General features: G+C 42.6%; 1 protein-coding gene across 1 annotated transcript in view; it reads left to right on the forward strand.

Moving 5' to 3' along the window:
- LOC108876017 (neurobeachin-like) overlaps positions 1-19,458 on the forward strand; it is a 186,317-nt gene that overhangs the window by 163,643 nt on the left and 3,216 nt on the right. Inside the window, 10 exon segments of the mRNA XM_051065349.1 lie at positions 3,214-3,366; positions 6,176-6,343; positions 11,049-11,138; positions 12,226-12,418; positions 13,337-13,408; positions 13,567-13,722; positions 14,376-14,546; positions 17,247-17,348; positions 17,672-17,868; positions 18,327-18,478. Coding sequence (XP_050921306.1) covers positions 3,214-3,366; positions 6,176-6,343; positions 11,049-11,138; positions 12,226-12,418; positions 13,337-13,408; positions 13,567-13,722; positions 14,376-14,546; positions 17,247-17,348; positions 17,672-17,868; positions 18,327-18,478 — 1,454 coding nt within the window.

Genomic DNA, 19,458 nt, shown 5'->3' on the forward strand with positions numbered 1-19,458 from the left:
AATAACCACACAAGCCTCTCACTTGCTATGCTCCCCTCCTCAGTCAGTGTGCCTCAACACCACTGCAAAAATATATACCATTAATTATAAATGCCTCATCCAAACAGCGAATCACAAAGACCCATGGTGCACAGGAATACCCTAAGCACTTAGAAATGCACATTTGATTTATCTCATGCAGAAAACAAACTATCTCAGAGGTAGACTGATCTTGTGTCTGTGCATGCAAGCACTCATGAGTTTGAACAAAGGCTGCGTCTGAGAGAAAGACAAAGCCCTCCCTCTGCAAATCCACAGAGCAGTCACCGAAAACGCTGAACCCTGCTGATTCGCCTCCATTTTGCCCACTGCATAACACGCAGCAGGAATACGCACTGACCTCAAAGTGTCATATATTTCTAACACACCCTGCACTGGGTAGTGTTGCCCCAGGCAATTAATAAAGCATTAATGACAAAAGCTATTTAAAATGTAGTCTTTTATGTACGGACAGGGCTTTTACTTGCCAGGATCTGGGGGAGAGCAGCCAACAATCTACGTGAGGCAGAAGCAGAAAGCTGCAAGCTAGTGAAGAGCCGAAGAGTCAAACACCACCCTGTTAACAAATACAGCCTACTTTCGACTACTTGTATGTCTGCACGCATTTGTTTTTACAGACATAGGATGGCTACCGATCTATTAGGAGAGGCACTGTACTGTGGAAGACAATGGTGGATTACTAACAGTATTTCATAATGTATTAGAAGCAGGGAAATATTATGCAACAGCTTGTTTGGTTCATGATGCAATAAGGATAAATAGTAAGGCAATTGTATTATAATAACTGATTTGATTATTAACATTTGCTGTATTTCTTTTTATCTCCATTTCTGTTATTTCTCCTATGTTCTTTGCGTGCATTCTGATCTAGTTTTTATATTATTCTTGTATTTATAATCTTGAATCTTACGTATGAATAGGGTTTTGCTCAATAGAATCCTATCTAAAATAGAATAAAGCCAAACATATGGACAGACGGACACAAAAGCGCCATGCACAGCCATCCATGTAGCAACTTAGACTGAGAGAAGAGTCAGGGGTTAAGGTCAGCTTCGGCCCAGTACACCGAGTTGGCCATCAGGGCTCTGATTAAAAGGCAGCTTGTTTTTACCAGGGTCTCTCCTTCATTAACCCTGGACTTCTCCAGCAGTAATGACGACAAGATCGAGGGAGGCTTAACCCCTGATGGGGATGACCTCCTAAAAGAGCAAGTCATATGGAAACAACCCTGCGCCGACCAAGCCTCACCTTCTCGACCACCCCATTATTAATGTGCATCCACACCTCTCATTTATTTCATGGTGCACACACAGTTATGTTAAGCTGGCACAGCCACCAATGGGCACAGAGAAGCAGACTTTTCTTTTTAGAAGTACTGGGCACACATACACACATTCTTTCTCATACACACACAAACTGCCACCATGCTGTCTGAAGGAATCCAGCAGCACTCCACTGGTGACAGATTTTGACGAACATGTCATTAAGGTGACACAGTGTAAAGCAATGGAGTCTTGTGTGATTGACTTGTTAGCCCATTACGATGCTGTTGCAGAATTAATGGCTGCCATGGGAGGGTGGCTTGAAAACGGAGCTGGCAGTTTTAACGGCTTGGCAGTGAGTTACGGCAGGAAGTTTACGAAGGAAAAGAGGAGGGAAAGTGTGATTGTGTGTATGTGTGTGCATGTGAGAGACAGAAGGAAACTGAGAGGAATGGCTGCTGTACCTCCTTCCCTGTCGCGTGCGAAGGGTGAAATGTGACCAACAGCAGAGCAGCAGTGTTATTGGCCTGTACCATGTCATGCTAACTGGCTCTCTCAAAACCCCATGATTTATGGGGGCCTAAAAGCTCTGCACATTATATATCCCATAGGCAATATAAAACTCCATTCTACTACTGAATCTGACAAACACTGCATTCATAAAACAAGCTTGATACAAGGACTTAAAATACTGTCTTCCACCAGAGACATTATAAGGGAGAAGAAGGACTTTGCTTGCACCCTCCTTTATAATCTCAGGCAGGCTACAACATTTAACTTGTCTGGTGTGTATGTTTCCTAATGAGCAGGGGACCTACATTCCTTGTGTGCATTTGCCTCATTGTGCAAAGGCTTCACTCGCTCATCCCCTTGACTGTATGGTGAGGAGGATAATGGAACAGAGTGGTGACAGCAAAATCACTGGAAACATACATAATTTTTGTGGCAAATATGTTTTCTTAAGGAAGCAAATTGGTAGTTTTGCTTTTTGAGCTCATTACCTTTCCAAAGCATGCCGTAGTTTTTGGATTGATGGCTTGACTACCATTTAATTTCATTTAATTTAAAATTATTATTATTATCATTATTATCATTATTATTTTTTAAATCAAAGCTAAGTTCTGGTTGCATGGTAATTCAGTATAAAGCAAGTGATGTCTGTCCAAATGTTCTTCCTTTCAACAATGGTATGATATGGCTGTATTTCTGGGAAAATACAGAAACACACTGAAAGTCTTTTAATGTAACTTCAGGCATCAAAATATAAAGTCTTAATATATAAGTCTTAATGTTCATAATGTATAAATGATTGCCCGGAAGGTGAGAAGTCCTTCAAAAAGCATTCAATATGCTTTGTAAAATGGTCAGACTCAGCATTAATGTAAAGAATGCATGCTGTGTAACTAATGGGTTAGAAAATTTAAGAACAGCAATATGGTCGGTCAACACAGGAGAAAATCCTTTAGGAATAGTCTTGTCTCAAAACTCAGGAAAATATTTGCCCTCTTCTTAGGTGTATGCAAGGGGCTCCTTTACCACATAGACTTCCCCTCCACTGTGAGGTCCTGACCCCATCACAAGAGCCCAGAGACCACAGAGAAAAACCCAACTCAGTCCCAGTTTCATTTAACACACCTAACACCTCTGTCTGGAATAACTGGACTAGCACCTCTCACCACCTTCTCGTGGCCTGCTGCTTAGTTTGTTTGTGTTACCTTCCCCCTTGAATTCTCACTTCATCTCAGTGGGATTCAGAACCTTTTTTCTCTGTTTTTTGTGGCTCTGCCCTCACATATGTTATTTCTTGCACTTGGCTGAATTGCAAAGCGATTATTTGGTGAAAACTGGTATTAAGCATCGTCTTGTCATTCAACCGTAAAACATGAACATCTCTCTTCCTTTAAAAACGCAGGAACTGATTCCTGAATTCTACTACCTCCCGGAAATGTTTGTCAACAGCAACGGCTACCATCTGGGAATGAGGGAGGACAGGACCATGGTTTGTGATGTGGACTTGCCAGCCTGGGCCAAAAAGCCAGAGGACCTTGTTAGGATAAACAGGATGGTAAGGTTTAGGCATGTGTCTAATTCCAAAATTTCATGGCATTATTATTTTATCCAAAATTATCCATATCTAATTTTACCTTAATTATTACTTACAATGAGATAAGAATTATCTTATTAATTACCATAAATTAAACATAATCTTTGACCATTTTCTGCCTTTCTGTCTCTGCCAACAAAATAGCACCTAACCTATCTTGTATCCACTGTCAGTTTAATATTACAGAAATAACACTAGAAAATAAAACTATACTATCAATCTTAACAGGATAAATTGACACTTCAGGTATTGCCCCAGTCCTAGTAAAGATTAATTTCATAAAGATTATTATTCATATTATTATTCATTATATACTATTCAGCAGTCTCATTCTCACAGTGTCATGTCACATACTATGAAACGTGATATAGTACTAACTTATATATGCACTATAGGGGGATGAATTCTTTACTTTTAGCTTTTCTGCTTCCTTCTCACTGTTGAAGTAGTGAATATATCTATTTCTATTCTTTCCTCTAACCTTCCCATGCATCTGTGTCTCCTTGTCTTATTCATGAACCATCTAATAAAGTGCACCGCTCAATACTAACACTGTACCCCTGACCCGAGTGATGTCACTAAAGGACACGACTGAGGGCAAGTTTGCCCTATAGTGTTACCTTCTGTAATGCCGGGCCTCATCACTTTGGCAGTGTGCAGAACCCTCTCCGTCTGTGTGAAAGTCTGTGTATGCACGTTTATTACTGACAGCTTATCAACATGTAGCCCACAACCCCAGCAGTTTTCAGAAGTAGCGCAGGGACAAAAATGAAAATCCAGACAGACTCTTGCCATCAGATAAACTCTGTTACTCTTGTAATCTGGAATCACTTTCTGTAGCGACTAACCAGTTATCCACCCACTGAGCCTAACGAAAAAGAATACAAAAAATTCATACAAAAATTACATGATAAATGGCCATTGCATTTGCTTACAACTGTGCAGATGCATTTTGCACAGATATGTACATATTTTTAAGGGATTTTGACATTTAAAGTAAATTCAGATTGCTAAAGGTGAAAAGGCTTCATGATGGTAACTAATAAGCTAAAGCATATTATTTATAAGATTTAATATTCAATTCCTAGAAATCCTGTACTACAATGTCAGTTTACTGTATACACCATGCTCATGTTTCTATGTATGTTACTATGTTACTATGTAATTACTTTACACCAGAGGTAGAGACTAGATTAAGAATAGAACTGGTATTTTATTAGCATTTTTGTAGACCTATACAGAGGTTAATTTGAGAAAAAAATGATAAATTTGCAGTTTCTAGTGAGTTTTTAGTGTGAAAAACTGATTTCTAATTTAAGCTTAAATCCCCCCCTAAAACTACAGCATCTTCAGTGATACTGTTATAGGAAGAAACAGAGTTTAATACATGTTATGTATCCTGAGGTTAAGGGCCACAGTGTTTTTGGAACAGGTAAAGAGGGGGCTGTGGGAACACACTTGACCTTTTCATCTGGAGTGACAGAGCTGGGCTGGTCTTATGGAGGTGACCTTTCCCCATGCTCTACCCATGCTGCCTGGTCGAGCTCTATCAGGCTTGTATACTGTCAGAGTTGGGGGGTGGAAGGAGAGAGTCAGGAGGGGGAGAAAAAAAAGGCTTGGAGTTGTTACGGGCATGTCTGCATCTCCAAAACAAGAAAAGAGGACGACTGAAAAAAGGGATTGCCAGTGGATATTTTCTCACTGTTGAAGGATACGTCTGTGATGTTGCCTTGCATTGTTACATTCGTAGACCAGTGTGTTCACACGCCCAGAAAATCATAGTCTTCTGCCCCCATTTTTTTTTTGTCTCTCTTTTGTTCTGTTCCCTAGCTAGGCCACACTCTTGCCTCCTCTATTATTTCATTTCTGTCACTGAATCTCTCTGCCTGCCTCCCCCTCTCTCTCACTCTCCCTCTTTTTTTTTCCTTCCCTCCTTCTCTTTCTCCCTCCCTCCCTCCGTCTCTCTCTCTTCCTCCCACTTCCCATCTTTGCATGTGCCACTTTCAATTGTAGTGATATGCCCTGTGGCAAACTCTGCCTCTGTGTGCTCGAGCAGGCTTTGTTGGTAATGGCTGTTATTCCTGACGCGAGGGGAGGAGTGTAAATTCCTCCAGCAAAGCCCTCCACCAGCATGCATGGGAATTATATTGTACCATATTGTGGAACAATACATCAAATCCCCACTGCATGGCTTCCATAGGTAGATTTATAATAATTATCAGCCTTAAATCTTATCCCAAATCTCTCACTAACACTCCCACAAGAAATCTAGTCTCCTTTTTCGCTCTCACAAGTAATTTGTCAATGTTGCTCTTGCAGATGGTTTTACAGTAAATTGGATCCCTGTTAGTACTGAACCAATTTCTTTGTCTCCATGCAAAGATCAGTCAGTTTTTTTTTCTTTTTCTTTTTTTTCTTTTTTGTTTTTTTCTTTTTTTTTAAGTGGACAAAGAAATGTGATATGGCAGACTTGTCCTGAATTTGCCTAGTAAATCAAAGGGAGGGGATGCTTCCGTTTCCTCTCTGGTTTTTATGTGCAGCAAAACAGGTTAAATACTTCTCTCTATTTGACTGAGTGCAAGTTATTTTTCCCTTGTAGCACTCTTTGTGATGTAATGTACTAGGAGGTCATCTGTGCACAGTAAAGTAAGCTTTGTTTTGCTGTGCCCACTGTTGTGTGGAAGTAGAATTTGTGTTGTGTCTTTTGGCCCGTGTGCTGTGCACTGCTGGTATGACTCTAACCTCTAATTGCCCTGTACTCCTCTGACAGGCCCTGGAAAGCGAGTTTGTGTCATGTCAGCTGCATCAGTGGATTGACCTTATTTTCGGCTACAAGCAGCGAGGCCCAGAGGCGGTGCGTGCCCTCAACGTCTTTCACTACCTGACTTACGAGGGCTCTGTCAACCTGGACAGTATCACTGACCCTTCACTCAGAGAGGTAAGGCGAACAAACACACGCACACAAACGCACACACGTACACATCACCATGGAGACCGAGCCCCTCCCCCCTCTTTTATTCACCATAGGCACAACTTCCTGTCTCTGTTTGTCTTGGCATGTGCTGGAGCTCCAGGAGAATTCATATCATACATCTGTCAATCAATTATTGTGTCATGCAAATGTAACCCGTGGGAGAATTGGGCAGAGCTGCTGACTCATCAAGTGTGCTTTACGATTACCGTCATTTTATGATGACCCGAGATATTAATTTCCTTTCCCTCTGATAAACAGTAATCTTTTAATATCTGTCCACGTTATTCACACAGCCTCTTAAGCCTCAGGATTCTCTGCTCTTCTCTGTTTAGTGTTGAATATACTGTATGTGCTGTCCCTTAATCAGATCAATGAATCTGACTGAGCTCTTGGATCAATCACCAGAGGTCAGTCAGTCAATAGACGAGGGAGTGAATCCTCTTGTTCTTAACTAATTAATTGAATATCTATTAGCTCGACCGTACTACTCGTGAATAGCTTAATTGCGTAGGGGGGAAAGGGCACCAGAGACTGCAGCAGCTGGCATGCATTGTGGTACTTTCCAGAGTGAGCTTGTCTCTCCCTGTGATATCCACCATCTGCTGTCTGCAAAACAAGTCATTTATATACTGTCACTTCCAGGGGCGCCTTTATTTATCAAGTGACCACTATGCAAATCACCTGCGGAAGATTTGGCTGATCTAATTGCCAAACCATATTGTGAAAGGTTTGGTTTTCATCATTTTGAGAGAGATTTTAGATGATGCCTTTTTTATTTCACATCAGGTTGAGGGGTTTTTAGCTGTCTTCCACCCTGCCTACTGTTACCCTGAGAGATGACAGTATTGTTAGTTAGTTGCACATTAGGAAGCCTGCTACTCAGATTCCCTAATTGTGCCCAGTTGATGCAGTCACTGTTGTGACATGAGAATGTATTTGTGCAGGAGACAGAAATTGGCTCAGCTAATTGCAACTGATGTAATGTTGATATGATGAGCACTAATTAAGACGAGCCTTCATACCTTCAGTCATGTTTCTGCCTCCAGATGGATCCTTTTTCTCCCTGTAATGTAAAGTACAACCTTGTTTCTTTAAACCCTTTATACTAAAACCTAGTAGTATCCTGAAAATGCATTAGGAACAATTCTATTAAAATGTAGTTATTGTCTTTCTTGCAAGTTGCAAAGAAAATTCATCGGCAATTCCAAAAGAAAAAAATTTTAATTTTTCAACAATAAAGCTGATACACATAGAGTGAGCATATAGAGCATATATAACAAAAAAAAAGATGTCTATTATCATAATTTCCCAAGTACAGTATTTTTCCAGGTTGATTTGATTACAACAGTCCTACTATATTTGGTGTTCTGCTCTGAATTAATTTAAGCTGAGCAATTTCCTGCACAGTCTATGATAATATTATGATCATTTGGTAGTTGATTTCCTGCATGATCTGTGGTACCATTATTTCCATTACAATTTGCCACTACTGTGATCCCACATAGGTCAACCTGTGAGCTGCCTGGCTGAGTCAGTAAGGTGGAGCATGGAAAAGCGCCCAATGAATGTCTGCTAAGACCTGCTTAAACATGACAATTGACTCCAGGGTATTGATTCATTCTGGGCCTGACAGGTGAAACTGCCGATCTGGCATTAGTCACAACAATTAAGGCATTTGAAATGTCAAGAAATTAGAGGTCATGAGAGATAATTTCCGTCCATGTGTCAGATGGAAATGATGACACCCTCTGACATGCCGCTGGGCCTCTGGTTTAGGGCACGGTGACAGCTCTACTGGGCACACTGCCGGAACAGCAGTCCTTCTCCGTGATGTTTCTCCTGACAGCCTTCTCTTATGGAAAAACATGACAGCAACCCCTTGATTCAGACCCTGCTGTGTCACTCAGAAGTAAACAGACAAATTATTAATCAGTGGGACTCTATTCCTCCTCAGCTGCCACTGCCCCTCCCACCCCCTCTGAATGAACAAAGACAACAAAGTGTGCTGTGGCTGGCCAATGGAGAGCTTTGAAGCAGCAGCAGCTGACACACTTTAAATTCATTTCACCTTGATATTCTCATGGTGATGGGACACAAGTGTTTAAATGCTTGACCTTAATGATAAGTAACTCCCCTCATATGAATCACATAGCAGATAGTATTCAGTGGGCTTTGTGATGATAACTGCATTAGAGACAATCACTTTCTGGTGGACACATTGTTTGAGACATTTCTGCTCCTACATACAGAAGTGCACATGTCAATTCCTGAGCTGTCAGTCAAGGAACACCCTCAGGGCAATTCTTTGTTTGTACTTAAGGATTAAAATAAATCCAGATAAGCTTATCTTAAACAAATTTCCACTGGCATGTAAAGAATGGGCAGTCTCGTCACATGATAAAATAACCAACTACACAATTACATAAAAGGGTTTTTTTTAATATGTATTTGAATATGCCTTTGTGGTTTCTGTGCTGTTTTGATCTGTTTTTATAATCTGTTTACATGACTTAAAAGCCAGAAGTACTTAATGAAAGCAATTTGCTGTCTGTAATCCATGGCATCTGTCAAAAGGTGAAAGGTGGAGCAGCTTCATATTTGTAGTTGCCACCACTGATCTCAGGTGTCGTGACTCAGCGTGATCCCACGCTGCTTAGTGGGTCAACACAAGGCCGTGTCTGCATTCTGTCTGACAGAGCTGTTTTGTCGCTGCATTGCATGAGTGCACTGGAGGATGCTGCTGGGGGACCATCCTCCACGGAGTCTCTGTCACCAGTTTGGGAACCAGGCAGCAGATAGAGAGAGAGCTGCAGCCACTCACCTCTGAAGCTTTTTGCTCATGCCAAAATCAGATGCGAACAAAGTCAGACAGACAGACAGACAGGCCGACACAGTGCGTTATGATGGATGTTTGGTGCTCACCCAGGCAAGGCGGTTGTTGCTGGGAGGGGAGATCATCCAGATGGCTTTGGCAATAAGTGTCACTTATCAGCCAAAAAGCAGGGCCTGAAGTGACTTAAACTAATGAACTGCCTGTTAAGTGCTCTCCATCTCAGACTGAGATAGAGATAAGTTTCTGACATACCTCAGACAGGATTAGTGTTGACGCACCTGAGAGATATTGACATGTTTTGATCATCTAGTAGAAGAACATGTTCTTGAGTTAACCTTCAACAAGTCAGACCACCTTCCTCCCCAACACACACACACTCACACACACAAAAACACAAACACATACAGACAAATCCTCCCCCCTTAAACTCTGGGAATAATTGTTAGGCGTTAAGGTTGTCTAAGACTACCAAAACGGGACATGCAGCAGCACAGTTTCCCTGGTAATAGAATCATCACAAGAAATATGGTGATGTTTTCCACATGGCCCTCGCAGCCTTTCTGATCTTTGTATCAAATTTCTTTATTTGAACAGACATTGTGACCCTCACCCCAAACCTAACCTTAAATAGCCATAATGTCAGTTGCTTATTACTTGACGGACTGTGTTGTAAAGAAACACTGACTAACACTTAATGGTTGCCAAATGTGCTCAGCAACTCACATGAAACTTTCACTGCTGTGCGACAGCGCTCAACCGTGTGGACAGCGCCTTTTTTGGTGCTGTGAAAGATAGGAAGTGACCAGGGGGTATTGGGGGCGACTGTTTGGCTTGCAGGTGGCCTGTCCTAATTCAGTATCACCTCCAAACTTCCCTTGCCACATCTCCCACTGTGGCATGTGCTACCCAATGGGTCCTTTTGATAGTGAGTGGTGTGTACAGGCGGAGGAAAATGAGGGCTAGTCACCAAGGCAGTCAGAAGGGCGGGTGAAAGGCTGAGCGATGTATGTTCCATTGTGCACAGTGGCATTGACGGACGTCTACAAGCTCCCCTCTGATGGTGGAAGTGGCTCCAGTCACATCAATCACTCCCACCGTGGAGTGCCCCACTTTCAGTCAAGCTCAGCAGCTCTTACTGCTTGTTTTTTTTTTTTTTTTTCTCACTGGAAGCAAAGGAGATCTTTTGTCTGTTTAAATGGAAGCTATTTTCTAATAATAGTAAATGCTTGATTCCTCTAGCGTTGTGTTGTTTTCTCCCCTCCACTCAGGGTGTGATTTGTGCTGTTTTTAGGTTTTTTCCTTCTCAGTCAGTCACGAGCAGCCTCGCTCATAGTTTATACCCCATAAATCACCTTTCATCAGGGTACCCTTACCCAAATCACCATGGTCTGCTTGTGTGATTTTATGCCTCTGTTTCATACATGTGTGTGTGTGTGTGCATACACGTGCTTTTTGCCTTTGTTTCAAGCACAATAACATCTAAAAGCGAGCCGGCCTGCTGCAGTCCTAGCTGGATGTCACTCCAGGTTAACGTTTGTGCAGTGGGGGCCCCTGCGCCTGGAAATGGGAATGGTTAACTGAAGCATGTTAATAGGAAAAGGCTTGTCTCTTCCATACTAACACTTGGATGACTCTGCAGGCTGAGGGGGGAAGGGGGAGCACCCAGGCAGATTGGGAGTGCACCCCTTTCCCTTTACCTCCCCCCTTCCTCAGAGGCACGGCTGAGTTAGGATTTGCTTGCATTGTCAAGTAACGCATTGACCCATCACTTTGATGCATATTGATTGTGACAGCCGCTCTCTCTCTCTCTCCTTCTCCCTTCTCCCTCTCCCGCAGGCCACAGAGGCGCAGATCCAGAGCTTTGGACAGACGCCATCTCAGTTGCTTATTGAGCCACATCCTCCACGCAGCTCCGCCATGCACCTGGTGAGAGCAATGAGCATACTGGGAAAATTCCCTGCACCTCTGGTTGTGGTGTGTGTGGAGCAGGATGTGTGGACCTGTGTAAGCCTGGATGGTGTGTGGTAGTGTGTCTGTGTTTGTAGGTAGGCACAAGATAGGACTCACTTTTTTCTTCTTCAATCCACTGTTTTATAACAAAGATAAATATTTCAGAAGTCTTATCTCATGTAGGTCAGACCCGCAATATAACAACAAATTTTCAGAGCCAGTTGTCTGCACTGTTTTATAGCTGCTACTGCCTACTAGCAGTGTGGTGTAAAGGGAAGAGTGCTCCCTACTGGCCCACCAGCTCCCTGTTCTGCTGTAAGCTGCTCTTCCCTGTCTAATCCATGTAATAGCCAGCCTAGCCCTCATTATCCCCACATAGCTCTCTCTGTTTCTCTCTTGCTACAAGAAACTTTGTTAGGCAGATCCCTCTGAGACCTTTTAGTTCAATTTTCTACTTTTGCAACAGAATGAATGTTTTCATCCACTTCTGTCCACTTCTGTCAAGGGCTTCTAGTATTAAAGATGAGATGAGAGATGAAACTAGTATCAGGACCTTGAGTATTGTCAGTATTACGATCTCCTTCATTGCTTTTATTCCTGCTACACATGTAGTTTCAATCAGATTTGTAAGGGTTGAGTGGAAATTTACAGTGAGGAAGCAAAAACTTGTGCAATCTTTGTGGACCAAACTGAGTTTTTTCTGATACATGTGTACCATGTATGCACCATCTCATACGTACAGCCTACTCCATTCCAGTTTTCCATGTCTTACCCCTGTTTGACCAGTCCCTTGTCTGACTGTGCTGTCTGGAGGGTACAATGCATGAAGCTCTCCTCTGTGTCTGAACCTAGTTTTTCCTCCAACCTCCACACTAATTGCCTCTTTCCATTCTTTTTCTCCCATCTTTTCATACCTGTTCTTTTCATCTTCTCCATCCCCTGCCTTCCCGCTCCTTCCCCTTCCTCTTCCCGTTCCTCTTTCCTTGTATTCCTGCTCCTCTCCCACCATTACATCCCCACCGTCCTTCTCCACACTCCGTCTTTTCTCTCTTCTACTCAATAGTGTTTCCTTCCACAGAGTCCTCTCATGTTCAAGGACCAGATGCAGCAGGATGTCATCATGGTGTTGAAGTTTCCATCTAATTCGCCAGTAACCCATGTGGCTGCCAACACCCTACCCCATCTTACCATACCTGCTGTGGTCACGGTCACCTGCAGCCGCCTATTTGCTGTCAACCGATGGCACAACACTGTTGGTGAGTGGAACTCATCTTACATGGCAGGTGATATGTTCAAACCTACTACATATGCCCTTGTAAAAAAAAAAGAAAAAGAAAAAAAAAAGTGCCATGCCACATGTGATACCTACCACAGCAGTGGCCCTGTAAAATCACTTCATCACCATCACACACAAACCTGCTCACTGCTCTTAATAGAGCTGTAGCCAGCCAGCTACGTGAGAGGGTAGCACCTCCCAGGTAAGCTGACCATGAGTGTTTCCACATGTTCCTTTTCAGACATGTGTGAACAACATTACCCACAGAGCCCCTCCCTGAGAATCAGCCTCACCTCAGGGTCAGAGGGCCAAAGCAATGGTTACTAGGAAATTAGGCCACAACTGCAGCACATTCTCCTCACACGTCCCCATCTGTCACTGTAGAAACACACTGAGCTCAGGACCAAAGAGTCTGCACTGTGTGGCTGCTCTGGCTGCTCCCACACTAATGAACACAGCTGTAGCACCCTTGCCATCCTGTCGGAGAGGAGGGAAATGTGGTTTGGCTTTTCAGAATAATGAAGATAATAAGGCCTCCATATTTTCAGGCATGTTGCTGTTTCAAAACTGGCTCCAGATACTCTCTCGCATGAATAAAATGTCTCCATTCAGTTTGACACACTGGAAAAAAAAAAGCCCAGTAAGACAGATGGAAATCTTTCTGATGGACCTCCAAGACTTCCATCTCCTGGAAGAGATTATGAATTAACTTGGCTCTGAAAAGGGAACAGGTGTGTGTGTGTGTGTGTGTGTGTGTGTGTTTGTTTGTGTGTGTGTGTGTGTGTGTGTGTTTGTTTGTGTGTGTGTGTGTGTGCATGTGGTGTGTGTGTAAAATGCACATGTTGGTTAGAAATAGCCTCACTGATTCATTTCCTTATGTATCTCTGTCTGAATGCAGGTCTCCGAGGAGCACCAGGCTACTCTCTGGAGCAGGCCCATCACTTGCCCATAGAGATGGATTCTCTGGTTGGTGAGTAAGCTTCATTGTATTGAATGGAAAATCCAGCAATTAAAAAATAAATAAATACTGACTTTTATATCTGTTTTAGCTGGAAGGGTTTTAATTGATAACTTAAAAATTGCTCAGGTATTGACACATGCTCTGTCTTTCCCCCTTTTTTTTCACAGCCAACAATACTGGAAACAACAAGCGTCAGATCACAGACTTAGTGGACCAGAGCATCCAAATCACCACACACTGTTTTGTGGTGACAGCTGACAACCGCTACATCCTGGTGTGTGGCTTCTGGGACAAGAGCTTTCGTGTGTACTCCTCTGAGACAGGTAGGTTACAGTGTAAACTCTATTTCCTATAGAGGTGTGCACTGATGTGTGGAGGGCTGAGCGCTATGATGGGAATAATACAGTATTGTCGCTGCTCTCTCCTGACAAGCCTTGTTGAAAAAAGGATGACTATACTATGATACAGTGAAACTTACTGATAAGCAAAAAACATTTTTGCCTGCCGTTGATCATGAGTCAGCGTGACCTGATTTGTTTAAATATATAAATGATTATCACTGCAGCTTTACTAGCACTATTTAACTCGTACTGGTTCAGGACTGCCAAGGGTCCAGGATGAATCTGAGGGTTGCAATAGACTGAAAGGAAAAGAAAAACATGTTCAGGTTTTATTATCATTCATATGAAACAAATTGAGAGAGAAAAAATAAATTGTGGTTGAACTGGGTGCTCACATCACACTAAGACCATAATCTCTGATGAAGTAGGCATTGTTTCATTTTAAGAGGTCACAAAACAAAAAGGCTGGGAACCACTGGTTTAACTTGAAAATATGTATTCACTAATTGATATAATACTCCCTTCACTAAGGTTACTAGTTACTAGTGACAACACTACCTGCAGTGACACTCCAGGTTTCCCATCAGCAATTTTTGACCACACTGGAATCATGTATGTACCTATATCTTCTCTAGGCAAGCTGACCCAGATAGTTTTTGGCCACTGGGATGTGGTGACATGTTTGGCCAGGTCAGAGTCTTACATTGGGGGAGACTGCTACATCGTCTCTGGCTCCAGGGATGCGACCCTGCTGCTGTGGTACTGGAGTGGCCGGCACCACATAATTGGCGACAACCCCAATAACAGTGAGTAAGCGTATGCATGAGCCATGCACACATGCATGCGCGCGCACACACACACACACACACACTTATCAAATATAAAGTAAAAGCCTAAAAAAAGTGCATTAGTCTATTGTTAGCGTCTTTTAAAAGTTGTATAGGAAGCAGGGGTCTTTGTTGAACACTGGGGAAATCAAATATGGGGAGGGATGGGAAGAGGACAATTTATCTACATTATAGCTGTGATATATTATCATGTGTAATTCATTGCATTGAGCCGTGCTGCATTCAAGTAGAGGACTCTGGATGTCTTGGCAGTCAAAATGTAAACCCCAGTGTGTGATTTCTGCTGCTCAGTTCATTAAGTTGCTCATTCTCACTGATTGTCCATGTTCAAAACGATCCATCAGGGTAGGGGAAGCGGTCGTACTGTACAAGCGAGGAGTGCCATGCATGGTGGGAAACAGAAAAAATGAGAATGAGGAAGAGAGTGTGTGTTTTTATCTTATTTCTGTATGACAATATGATGTGAGTGTCTGCTAGAAGATCTTGTGTTTCCAATTGTCACAGATTCTAGGAGCTCCAGATTAGTTTCAAGTGTTCTCTAATTAACTTCACTGAGGCTCAGACAGTTAATTAAGAATTTCAGCTTGGTTGCTTCCAATTAGCAAGGGGCAATAGCACTTGTGTTACTGCAGCAGGAAAACAGTATTCCCCTGATATTCACTCTGCTAGGGCTTATAATACATCTTCAGTGGACAAAAAGGAAGCAAGTTATATAGCTCATCTCCAGAAATAAGAGACAGGATGTGTTTTCACCCGATCTCACATCAATATCTCATCAATATAGCACGTTGGCAGAAGAAGTTCAAATTTGGTTAAAGAATGCACAGCACTACAGATGTGGGAGTTTGTTTGTGTAGGAGCAAGGAGGACAGTACAGTGGAAAATGACTCAGAATCAGCTAAAAACATACTGTATGCTTGACACAGCTTTATTCAAATCTCTGCAGCCAGCCGACAGTCATGTTCAAATATAGATGGCAGGCATTTGCAAGGACCCCTCAGGGATAAACCACTACCACCTTTTCATATCTTTGCACTTGAAGCCCTAAAATTAATGTCATAAAGCACACAGAGCACCAAAGTCCTCTTCATTCACTTACTTACTGGCTTATTAATTGCACAATCTTTTTCCAGGAGTCTCATTCTGGTGATTTCATGCCTATTATATTTTCTATAATGCTGGTTGAAGGTTGCGTGAATATGTAGCGGCAGCCTGCTGGATCACTGCTCTCTCATCTCACAGAGGTGGTGCGCCTAAGAAATTGATTTCACCCGCGCCCCAAAAGGCTGCATGTGTCTTAAATGTATAATAATTAAAATAACTTCCAGCTCAATCATGGCTCTGCCTCTCAGACTCGGCACATCACGCTGGTGTGAGGGGATATTTGCACCGGGTAATTGTGGTGGCTGAATCTGGCTCGTCCCAAGGGCTCAGAGAGGGTGAGGGGTATGTGGTACAGGGTGATTGAATCTTTTGTTGGGTAGGTGAGTTGCACTAGGTCCCCTTTTCTCCCAGGAGGCGTTTTCTGACACTTGTCCCATTCAGCCCCCCTCAGCAGCGGGTGCTGGGACTGACAGCACTGCTCAGGTCCTAGTCTCTGAGGGACCACGCTGCATCGATCACAGTCCAGCTCACTGACTGGACCGCTGCAGCTGCAGAGGCGATATGCCGAGCTGGAGGAGAAGATGATGGGGGTGAGGGGAGTGGGAATGAGAGAGGAGGAGAGAAGTCTGACACATGTCCACGTCATCTATCGCGACGTTACAGTCATTTCTGGGTAGATAGGGAAACTTTCAGTGAATTGGCTGAACTTTAAGTCACATTTGGACACCAACAGCCACATCATTTACATTCAGTTTTCATTCAGTTTGACTGTGAAGGCTGAAAGGTGATCATTATATTAACAACCCACATCTTGGGAGCCCACACAGTCAGCAGTAGAACTGTTTTGTTTTTAAAAACGTGAAACTTATATTAAAAATAGTAATTACAATAATTTTAAGATAATTAAAAATCCAAAGCATTATTTTTCAAGTGACCCAGAATTCCTATTTGTGCCTATGTTGTTGAAAAATAGAGCTAATTTCCAATAATTACATTAATTTAACAATTGATTTAACAAAACTCATTTTATGCCCCTGTAGCATGTCATTGTCAAAATTATTGATTGAATGATGAAGAGTGAAGTAACTCCCCCAGCAGTATTTAGGAAAAGGATAAGGGTTTACTTCTGGTGATCAGGGCCTTTCAGAAAAGTCTACTGCTTTCATTCTGGCAGTACCCGAGGTCGGCTCCAGGTGTTGTGAAACTCCCCTCACTAACCTCTCCCCCGGCCATCATCAATCATGTGACACACAGGATGAAATCAAGTGGCTCGGCTGCCATCGCTGGGCTTTCCTGCATTTACATGACAATTCAAAGGGACCTCCCTGCTAGCAGATGTGTGTCACAATCACTGTGCTTGTGTTTCTATGATGTTATCGCCTAATGAATGTTTGGTGGTTATGTACACGATTATAGAGAAGTCCCCATTCAGAAATGCAGACTGATAAATTCGGTCAGTAAGTATTCAAGTATTCAGATTGTTTAGGTGTTGTTTTCACTCAGACAATATATTTAATCAATTAAACCAAGTCATTTGTATCTGTCATCTTTTAGGCGACTACCCAGCCCCACGAGCAGTTCTGACGGGTCACGACCAAGAAGTTGTATGTGTGTCAGTTTGTGCAGAGCTGGGCCTGGTCATCAGTGGAGCCAAAGGTCAGTGTATGACATGGAGGGCATAGAGAAATGAGGAAGCCTAGGACACTTGTGGTTTGAGTTGACATATTGGCATACACACAGTACTGTAGGTTAACAAGCTATTACCTACCCACATAGACAAACAGCTATTCATTCAATAAACAGTTTAGTCCTGCATGTATGCCCAGCTAAACAACATGCAGATGCCGAGAAAATGGTGGGACCACTCTGAGCATGCACAGTAGTACTGTAGAAATTACACTATAGATAGATTTTTTTATTTATTTATTTTTTCACAAGCAGAGTTTGCTCACACTTATGTGTTTGTTTGGGTTTGGCAGAGGGTCCATGTCTAGTCCACACCATCACAGGAGACCTGCTGCGGGCTCTGGAGGGGCCAGAACACTATCAGTCCCCACGGCTCATCTCCGTGTCCAGTGAGGGCCACTGCATCATCTACTACGAGAGGGGCCGCTTCTGCAACTTCAGCATTAATGGAAAACTGCTGGCACAGATGGAGCTCAATGATTCCACCAGGGTAGGCTGACTTTTCAAAAACCAGTATACTCTGTGAGAGATGTGGATGTATCTTTGTTCATCTGCAGTCTTAGGTACTTTGAAGATTGAAACAATGTCTTAGCCATTTGACTGACGCAGTATGTTTGTATATCAAGTACTTAACATGGCCTGGATCATGGTGTAGGGTCCAAAACATCCTTTACAGAAAGTGTTTTTGAGATATAAATACATGCTTGTATAAATATCATTAATAATACAACAATGCATCTTAAATTTGTACAAAACTTTAATTGCACCTCACCACTACATGTCATTCCCATATTACACCTCCACTATCACAATCAGTCATCAATTTGTGAACATTGCCATTTCTCATTCAATGACATCTTTACCATAATGCAGCAAGAAAACCTCTCCTAGAACTGACGGTAAGAGTTCAGTTGGAAGTGACATGTTGAATCTCTGTCCCTCCTGTAGGCAATTCTCCTCAGCAGTGATGGCCACAACCTGGTGACAGGCGGGGACAACGGCGTGGTGGAGGTGTGGCAGGCTTGTGACTTCAAACAGCTCTACATCTACCCAGGCTGTGATGCTGGCATCCGAGCCATGGATCTATCACATGATCAAAGGTCAGAGCACGCAGTTGTACAGTAGTAATGGTATGGCAGGCCACTGAGAGAGTGTGTTTATACAGAGAGCCATCTTAATAAACTGTCTCCACTCATCATATACAGTTACATTTACTGTTTTAATAAGATCCCTTGATAAGGTGAATCCAGATAATAAACATTGTCCCTTATTGGATAAGGAGGTACAGAAAAAGAGAAGCAAACAAAGATTTTTTTTTTAAAGATCTGATGTAAAAAAAAACTAACCACAAGTCACACCCAGAGGGTTTCCACATTTTAGTCTATGACAAGAGTGAGACAGTGCATGAAGTCGGCTCTACTTGTCTTTACAGAGTCATTGTGTGGGTTTGTGTGTTTATATAGTGGTGTTGAAGTGCATGCATGCGTGGGCTCATATGGGAATCCATGTATGTTTGTGTGATGTGCATCTAAATGTTCCCACATGTCTTCAGTACTGTACTGTATGTGTAGGTTGAGGTAAAAAGCCTTGTGTTGCCTGTGTTTCATGGTTGTCAGTATATATTTTAGTTAGTGGAATATCCACCATCTTTTTCCTTTAAATAGCCCTTGCAGTTGCCATAGAGACAAAAATTACAGGGGTATCTTTGGCAAATGCACTTTTGGATAAATAGACAACAGCGAGCATAGATGTGTCCTGCACCAAGCCTATTGGCAGGTCAGCAGCATGTTTTTCCTCAGCGTTTGCATTCTGAAAGATTTGTCAGGAGTCATATAATGGGTGCCTGGATGGCGGCGCAAAGGCGACAGTGTTCGCTCTGGGGCTATAAGACTGACGTCATCATGTGACCCTGACAGTCAACAGAGGTTAGAAAGTCTGAACATTCAAGCTGCACTTCACAGCCACGGGCCAAACCCCCTGCGGCCCAAAACAGAGGCCTACTTCTTAAACAAATAAACTACTCTAAACTCTGAACCATGACTAACTGTGCAACCTGTTAAGGTATGCAGAGTATATTCAG

This window comes from Lates calcarifer, linkage group LG21 (assembly GCF_001640805.2).
Source record: "Lates calcarifer isolate ASB-BC8 linkage group LG21, TLL_Latcal_v3, whole genome shotgun sequence".
In the NCBI taxonomy this organism is placed as follows: domain Eukaryota; kingdom Metazoa; phylum Chordata; class Actinopteri; family Centropomidae; genus Lates; species Lates calcarifer.